The sequence below is a fragment of the Nanorana parkeri genome, unplaced genomic scaffold (assembly GCF_000935625.1).
Source record: "Nanorana parkeri isolate BGI_ZX_2015 unplaced genomic scaffold, ASM93562v1 scaffold2493, whole genome shotgun sequence".
Lineage (NCBI taxonomy): Eukaryota > Metazoa > Chordata > Amphibia > Anura > Dicroglossidae > Nanorana > Nanorana parkeri.
In genome coordinates, this window is record NW_017308761.1 from 81,354 (window position 1) to 90,074 (window position 8,721).

Here is an 8,721-nt window from a genome sequence, read left to right on the forward strand (position 1 = left end):
TCTAGCTGCCGAGAATCAGGTGAGAATGTCTTCTTATTCGGTCCCCTAGGCAAAAACGAGCAGTTTACCTCTTGCAGGGCGGGGGGTTGGGAGTAAGGGGGGGTAGCCTGGGGTTCCTCTTTAACTGCTGCTATATCTTCAAAACTAAGGGGGTTATTCACTAAAGAGTCGAAGGGTCCAGCCGTAGCTTTGGCTGATCCTTCAGCTCTCTTCGGCCGCCGGAGTCCTTCAATTCAGTCGAACCGAAGGGCTGCTGTAAGGGCTATTCACAATAGGACTAGCTGTCACCGCTAGCTCCACCCAATTGATTTTTTTTTTTCTTTTTGTTTTTTTTTTCTTTAAAAAATCTTTATTTTTTTTTAAATTTGACTATTTGTTTAAAGGAGAACTATGGGGTCAGTGTTTTTCCCCATAGTTCTCCTTGGGGTAACGGGAGGACACAAACTAGCGTCCTCCCGTTACCCTATGCTCAGTATACCACGAGCTACAGCTCGCGGTATACTGAGACGCCGGAGCGGATCTCGACGTAGATGATGGGATCCGTCCAGCTGCGTGAGGGACAGCTGGCTCTCCCTATCTAGAGGCAGAGCCAGCTGTACCCGCCCCCTCCCCCGTCCGTTCCGCCAGTCAGCGCTGGCAGATCGGAGCGGGGGCGGGGGGGTTGGGGAATCCAGCCCTCCCCCTGTCACGGCAGAGAGCCGTGACAGGATCGAGAGGTGAGCGAACGCCGGTATGTGTTCGCTCACCTCCCGATCTACTGAGCCGACCTGTGACAGTCTCATTGTTACAGGTCGGCTAGAACTATGAGGTTTTACATATTTTTTCAACTTTTTTTTCCCCTTTCACTGATTTCCTATTCTGCTCGGTACCACGGAGGTACGGAGTAGATTAGCCGAGCTTGGCGGCATTCGGCTATTCGCTCAATGTCGTTTGGCCCTTATGTGAATAGGAGCGAATGGCAGCAGGTGAGCTGCCGTAGCTTCGGCTCAACCGATCCAGATATCGAAGTCCATCTGCACTTCGGCTCAGTCGAACATGCAGAGCATGTTTGGCTGACCGAAGGCAGCCGATGTACGGATGGTTTCAGCCGATGTACAGCTGAAATCTGCCGTACTGAGCCAAAGTGAATAGCCGAACAGCGCCCGGCTCACTTCACTTCAGCTGGGCTATTCACTCGGCTGCCTTCGGCAGCTTTGTGAATAGTCCCCTAGGTCTCCTATTTTCTGAGCTACAAGTAATTTCTACGACTTTGCCTATTGACCCAAATCTCTTGGCGTCCCCCCACCACCATCAGTGCCAAATCTTTCCTAAAAGAAATATAGGGGGGGCTGACATTGCTGACCTCCTGAGAATGCTGGTTGCTTGGTTAGTATGCTGGTCTTTTGGCTTCGGTACCTTCACAGATCTGGAACTTTGTCATTCTGTAAAGTCAGATCATAGTAAGAAGCCCTTATCTGCAGGTTTGTTCTGGTCAGCATGGGTTGGGTCGGGTCATGGTGACAGCCAGGCTTCTGTCAGGAATTCCCTAACATTTATTTGGTGACTATAGCACATCTTCAGCCGGTGCATAATTGGGCTTCCTACCTTAACTAGAGAGTCATTGTTCACGTGACTTCCACATCTTTCCATGCTTGCTTTTCCATATTTTGATTTTTACATTTCATGTCCAGGTTTGTTTTTAATGCTCCCTCTAGTGGTTGCCTAGCTAACGTGCGATATGCTCAAGTAGCCATTCATGGAAACAGTTCTTCTCAGACAGGTCAGATCTGGACCATACACAGGGCCGTCTTTAAACGCGGGGCAGTTGCCCCGGGCCCAGTCATTGTTACACATGCAGAATCACACACAGACACGCAATAGGTTGAACTCGATGGACCAGTGTCTTTATTCAACCTCAAATACTATGTAACTATGTAATGTGCAAGTATATCTATATATAAACTGAAACAAGACTTCTAAGTAGGGATGAACCGATACTGATACTAGTGCCAATACCGAGTATTGGCACTCATACTCCCCCACATGCTCCGATAACTTCCCCGATACCAGAACGTCCGGTCAGAGGGAGATTTCCACTGACTAGCAGTGCCATAGGGGAAATGGAGCCGGCTTCCCGGGAAATCAGGAAGGCAGGTGGCAAGTAATGACCCGCCTCCCAGCTACCTGATTGGCCGGGAAGTCGGCTCGATGCTGATTGGCTGGGAAGCCGGCTTCCCAGCCAATCACAATCAAGCCGGCCAAACAACATGGAGCCAGCTTCCCGGTCAATCAGGAAGGAGGGTGGCGAGTAATGACCCGCCTCGCAGCTTCCTGATTGGCTGGGAAGCCGGCTCGATGCTGATTGGCTGGGAAGCCAGCTTCCAGGCCAATCAGCATCGAGCCAGCCGAACAGCCGGCTCAATGCTCATTGGCAGGGAAAGCCGGTTTACCAGCCAATAAAAATCGAGCCGGCCAAACAACATGGAGCCGGCTTACCGTGCAATCAGGAAGCCGGGTGGCATGTCATTACCCGCCGCCCGGCTTCATGTCAGCGGAAGCACCGGTATCGGTACTCCGTATCTGCGAGTACCGAAAGCAAAGATATCGGTACCAGTACTTGATACCGAAAAACTGGTATCAGTGCATCCCTAAATTTAAGACTTTGACACTCGTGATCTAGAGACTATAGTTTCCCTTTTACACTAAAGTGAACCTGTGGTTAGACCACACAGGGCACTGCAACTATATATTTACCTTCCATTCGCCCCCCGGCAATTCCGGTCAGCCCAAGGAACAACTGAAGGTCTATGAGTCATTGGACTTGTGGCTACAACTGTGGGCTGTGGACTCCATATTCCACCTGCTGATGGGCCCAGCACAGTCACAGCCAGCAGCTCCTGGTGCCTCATGGAGCAGCGGGGAACAGAACGGTAGATATATGCTGGGTAGGGGATTAAACCGAACCCGTTGCTTTACCCTGAATGGTAAAATCTCAGGTTTGCTTCAAGGCCAGAAGTTTGGTTTCTCCATGTTAATGCCCCAAAAACCCTCACCTGTCATGTACTGGCCACAAACCTTGCTGGTCTTGCCATAGACAACAATGGGACTCAAACACAGCGGAGAAGTGGGAAGCAGCAGCAAAAATATTACAGCCTTTAGAGACAGGCGATCCACACCGAGGGGAGCAGTGAGGCGCTCACCTCCATCCTGTTCATCTTCAGCAAAATACACCAAATGGTTGAAGCACCGGAAGGACTATGCCCTGTGTCTGCCGAGAGCCCTGGCATTATATTCCGACATTTGAAGTCAGATATAACTCTATGTTCAGCTTGTCACCACCTATTGAAATGTGACACCTTCAGAATTGAAAATTTTGCCTCACTCAGGGCCGGATTTCCCACAAGACCAACCAAGGCCCGGCCTCGGGGCAGCAGGGGTGTGGAATTCCTATCTCCCGATGTAAGGGTAGCTGTTTTCTACATTTAACCCGGCTTTGGGCAAGCAGAGCTAAACGAGGAAGCCGCCTCTTGTTTTTTACAAGGGATCTCGCCGATGTCACTGAGATCATTTGCAGGTCTGTCATTCTCCATGGGGGGGTTTTGGCGGGTAGGGGGGCGCATTGAGGAACCTGGCCTTGGGGCAGCAGAGAGTAAATCCAGCCCTGCACTCACTCGAGCGTTCTTCCTCTTCTGTCATTTCAGCAACAAGTGTAGACTCTCCCCCCTCGGCGGGTGCGCAAGGGACGATCATAATGGAATATAAAAGCAGGATCGCCCGTAGTATACGTTTTGTACAGAAGTTTAGAAAAAGGATTAGTAGACACAATATATATGAATGGGATTGAGGACCTGATGATTGTCTGGAGCTCACAATCTCTGCGCCGTCACCTAAAATTCATCATCTCGCATTGTGCTCAGATTATTCCCATCGCGGAACTGTAGGAACCGGTTGCGTTTCCATCCAGGTTTTGGCGCGGCCGACGATTTGCTGACTCTGCGTTTTTCCCCCCAAATGTGTTTGTTTCTTTTTTCGATCAGCAGAAAGCTGATCCCTTGTTGATTTTGGCTTTGTACGGTTCATCTTTATCATATTAGTCCGCATTGTGCTCAGATTATGTTTCCAGCACGGAATCGGTTATGTTTTTGTCGGATCTTTGGCACGGCCGATAATTTGCTGACATTGTATTTTCCAAATGTGTATGTTGTTTCTTCTTTTTTTTGTAACAGTGGAAAAATGATCCGTTGTTGATTTTGGCTTCTTTTTTCATTCTTCAGCAACTTCCCCGGTTCTGCGAAATGTTTGTCTTGGATCGGCAATACATAGAGCTTTGCCTGTTGTGCTCTCTCTCTCCCTGTTAACACATCCATGATGTCCGTGATACTCTAGCCGTTATCACCGCGGCGCATCGAGTCTTTTACCGTCTTCTATTGGCAGTGCGTTCTGGGTCCTGAAGAATAAGATTCGGCTTTTGAAATGACCTTTGGTACTTGAAGTGCAGATTCGGGTTAGTCAACTTCCAAAAACGAAATGTTTTTTGGGTTTTTTTTTTTTTTTTCTTCTCTTTAAGTCTCAGTGCACTTGAAAAAGTCCAAAGTAGGTGAGGTAGGGCTCGACTTTGACCACGGCTCTCGGGAGGGTGCGGATGCGGAGGAGGGAGCCGGGGGAGACTATGACGAGCCCGGAGACGCTGCAGGTCTTCCTTTTGGGGTCGCCGATGCTGGCCACCGTGGCGGAGAATTCTTGCAGGCAGCGGAAGATCAGGTTGTTGTCTAGGATCAGGTCCAGCTTGATGTAGCTGCTGCGATCCTCGTTGAAATGGACCTGACAAGAGATGCAGTATTATTATTGTTCGTTATGGGCGCCTGGTATGTATAGAGCGATAGCACATTGTGGTACAATATAACCATAGGGCCTCATTCACACGAGAAACGTGCGGCACGTACAGCTCCTTGCTGCGCGCACGGCTGTATCGGGCCGCTCCCGGGAAGGACAGGTGCTGCGTGTGATTAGTACGCAGCCCCCGTCCTTCTCTATGGGACTACGCGGCCATATGCCCCCCTACGCTCACCCGCCCTGCACGTCCTTGCGGGTGTCCGTACTAGTACGCTGACAGGATGGATCCTGTCTGCGTCCGAGCCGGGACACCCGCACCCGTACGGACCTGCACTTGGGGTGAGTGTAGGGCGGCGTACGGCCGCGTACCCCCATAGAGAGGGACAAGGGCTGCGTACTCATCACCCGCAGCACCTGTCCTTCCCGGGAGCTGCCCGATACAGCCGTGCACGCAGGAGCTGTACGTGCCACAGGAGCAGAAAAAGAAGGTGAATGAACCCTGCCTAGACCCAGGGCCGGATTTCCCACAAGGCCAACCAAGGCCCGGCCTCGGGGCAGCAGGGAGTAGAGGGGCAGCAGGGGTGTGGAGTTCATATCTCCTGATGCTCGGGACATGCAGTTCAGGGTGTCGGGCGGGTAGTTGTTTTCTACATATAGCCCGGCTTTGGCAAGCAGAGCCAAATGCACAGCGGGGAAGCCGCTGCTTGTTTTGCACAAGTGATCCCGGCAATGTCGCCAAGATCCCTTGTATGCAGCCTGCAGAAACAAGAATTGCTGGTGACGTCATGGTACCAGCAAGAAGACTGCAGTGGAAGGGTATGTATAGGGTTAACAACAAAAAAAACTGGGAGGGGGCAGATACATGCTGGGAGTAAAAGGGATACTGTATGTTAAAGTATATCTGAATCCCAAATTGGGGAGATTTCCCTTCCTATCCAGGGAATGAGGAGAAATCTCTCCAAAGTGAAGCAAATGCCCTTGTGGACAGTTGTCATTGCAACAGGTGACTCCATTGGAAGACCCCACCCCCTATTTTCCTGCTCGGGTGACAACTCAAAGTTTTGTATTCCTCGTTATTTGTAGTCTTGATGAGAGTGGTCACCAGGACAAGTACAGAGGATGAATCCCCCTCAGGGGGACACAGACAGCGGTACAGAATAATATACAGGGGTTCTTACCCCACCACCACCACCTTTTTGTTGGTTTTTTTGGGGTTATTTGGGAAAAACTGACCTGGCAATATAGGTAATATAGTCCTTTATGAATGACTTTAAACTCCCCATTTCTCTCGTCGTATCTCAGCGGGCTGGTGGAATTTCGCTGGACCTCGGACCAGAAGAGGACATTACCTTCGCTATCTGCAACACAGAAAACAATGGTGGTTGTGGGCCGAACATAAAGACAGCCGGACAGGTGATCCATGGGGGCTACTTACCTGCGTTCATTTCCCTTGCTCCTGTTGATGGCTTCACTGCGGACACATAAGAAGAGAGAGAGTTTGGGACAGACGTAATCACACATTGGAATAAAAGGGGAAAATTCGGGATGTATGGATCAGCGTAAGGCCCAAATCAACTTTCAGTTTAAATCCGCTAAACAACACAATGTGTGCAAAGTCTTACAGTCTATTTCCTTTAAAAAAACAGCCACAAGCTGAGTAGAAAAGCCTGTCCCCGCCAGCATGTTGCATAAAAGGTCCCTTGCTCTCTGTGGGGAAGCAGTGTCCTCTCTGCAGATGTCTGGCACACCTCTTGCTGAGTCAGAGATAGAGCTCTCCAATCAGCAAATCCCATCCTGCCTGATCTATCCTGTACGACCAATCACATTCACTCTTCCAAGGGAAGTCTGACAGGTGCTTGTGGAAAGCTTTGTTTAGTACTGACAAGGCTTCCTGTATGGGAGGGGCAGGAAGGAGCCTGCAGGGGTGTGTTTGGGAACGTCTCCAGTTTTACTGACTCCTGACGATGTTCAGGTTCATGGCGCAGAATCTCACGCTTCTTCCGATGGTGGTCTCAGACCTTCCAACATTTCAAGGTGAAAATAGAAACACCTTGCTCCCCCAACAATAAACAAACAAGTGGACTGGATTTGCGTCCTTTTCAGGGTTTATTGATGCCTATGGTGCTGATTTATGAATCTCCGCCCAGTTTATAGCGGAGCGAATGCCGTTCACACAATACTCTCGCCACTAGGTGGCGAGGAGGAGCATAGGATTTTCCTGTGCTCCTCAGCGCCATCTAGTGGCAGTAGTGATTCAGCCAGCAATGTGCTGGGCAGAAGGGTTTTACATCGGCCCAGAGCTGATAGTAAACCTGAAATCCAGCCAATCAGCAGTGAGCACCCATTTCTTTTTTTTTTTTTTATTGCAGATTGAAATTGCTTTCTTTGTTTTCTGGTCCTTTCAGCGGGTTCATGTGATGAGTAATTGTGCACAGCAGCAGGTGGCCGAAGCCAAGGTACTGGGGAACTAGAAGGCTCAGCTAGCCCTGCCCACCAGGGGAGATGGGATATGTAGTTTATCAAACACCCGTGAGATCGGGAGAAACATGGAGGCGGTCGTGGAAGGAATGGGGAGCCTCTTACCTTCGTAGTGTGCAGCCAGGACGGGGGATTTATTTTTATTGTTTCTGTTCCTCCTGTTTGCTGGAAAAAAAATGAAAATACGGATAGTTTATGACGGAACCACCGACTGAGCTATCGCTGTACTGCGCTGCGGTATATGTCAGAGCTATATACATGTATAATAATAGTGTGTGACTGTGGGGGAGGGGACATAAGAGTGTAAGCTCCTCTGTACAGAGACTGATGTAAATGTGGGGGAGGGGACATTAGAGTGTAAGCTCCTCTGTGTGTGACTGTGGGGGAGGGGACATAAGAGTGTATCTCCTCTGTACAGATACTGATGTGACTGTGGGGGGAGGGGACATTAGAGTGTAAGCTCCTCTGTACAGAGACTGATGTGACTGTGGGGGGAGGGGACATTAGAGTGTAAGCTCCTCTGGTGCAGATCCCGGGAATTACCTGATCGCCGCTGGCGGCTCCGCTCCTCTCTCAGCTTCTCGAACAGGAACTGGTGCTTCTCCCACACATTCTGGAAGAAGATCTGTCCAAGAAAACAAGAGCAATCCTTTCCATGAGACGATCACGAAGCCCCTCCCACAAGTGCAGCCAATCAGAGAACTATCCAGGAAGTACCGCAGCTGCGCTAAAGTCACTAAACCTGCTTCACTGTCCATTGCATTAAAGTGTATGTAAAGCCAAAACAAGATGTGTAGAGATGTGTCTTAGATGTGGATAGACTGGGGGAGGGGTTAGAACCCCTCTTGGGTTTTTACTGTTCTCCCGTGCACCATTAGAGTGATTTTTCCCTTGCTTCCTGTCATCACTGGGTCCCTGTGCTGCTCTGTGCAATGCAGGTAGATCGGGGCAGGTGGATATACATGGAGCTTGCAAGGATGAGCAATAGCCAGCCTCATTTCCTGGCTGGAGGATATCCAGCATCATCTAGCTCTTTCTGTCCCAGTCTTACTGTCCCTGCCCCGCCCCTTTCATTCTTTCAATCATGGAGGCTCACAATATCACATGTGGGCGTTACCTAGGGTGGTGTGTATGCAAATGTAGCATGCCTAGGAACGCCCACTCCTCCAGGCTGATATCCGCCCATCAAGGCATTTTGATATTTGCATAACTCCTCCCGAGACCCAGCCCACTACTTGCATCAGGGCGGGGGCTCTTGAGAGAAGTACTATGTACAGCATCCTGCCAGCCCCTCCCACCAGCCATGATCTGCTGGTGTTGCATAGAGAATTCATAGAGAAGCACAGAGACCCAGTGATGACATCATTGGGACTATCATAGGAGATGTAATGAAAACGGAAAGGTTTTTGTCATTAGCATGTTGATGGGGGG

The 8,721-nt window shown here is 50.0% G+C and overlaps 1 protein-coding gene across 1 annotated transcript in view; it reads right to left on the bottom strand.

Annotated features, from left to right (window-relative positions):
* Nucleotides 1–4,202: 4,202 nt before the first annotated feature.
* TNFSF12 (tumor necrosis factor superfamily member 12) overlaps nt 4,203–8,721 on the bottom strand; it is a 9,289-nt gene continuing 4,770 nt past the window's right edge. Inside the window, exons 2-5 of the mRNA XM_018573696.1 lie at nt 7,834–7,919; nt 7,396–7,455; nt 6,046–6,239; nt 4,203–4,800 (exon numbers count right to left, since the gene is read on the bottom strand). Of these exons, the coding sequence (XP_018429198.1) occupies nt 4,549–4,800; nt 6,046–6,239; nt 7,396–7,455; nt 7,834–7,919 (592 nt within the window). The 3' untranslated portion in view covers nt 4,203–4,548. The remainder of the gene's footprint in view (nt 4,801–6,045; nt 6,240–7,395; nt 7,456–7,833; nt 7,920–8,721) is intronic.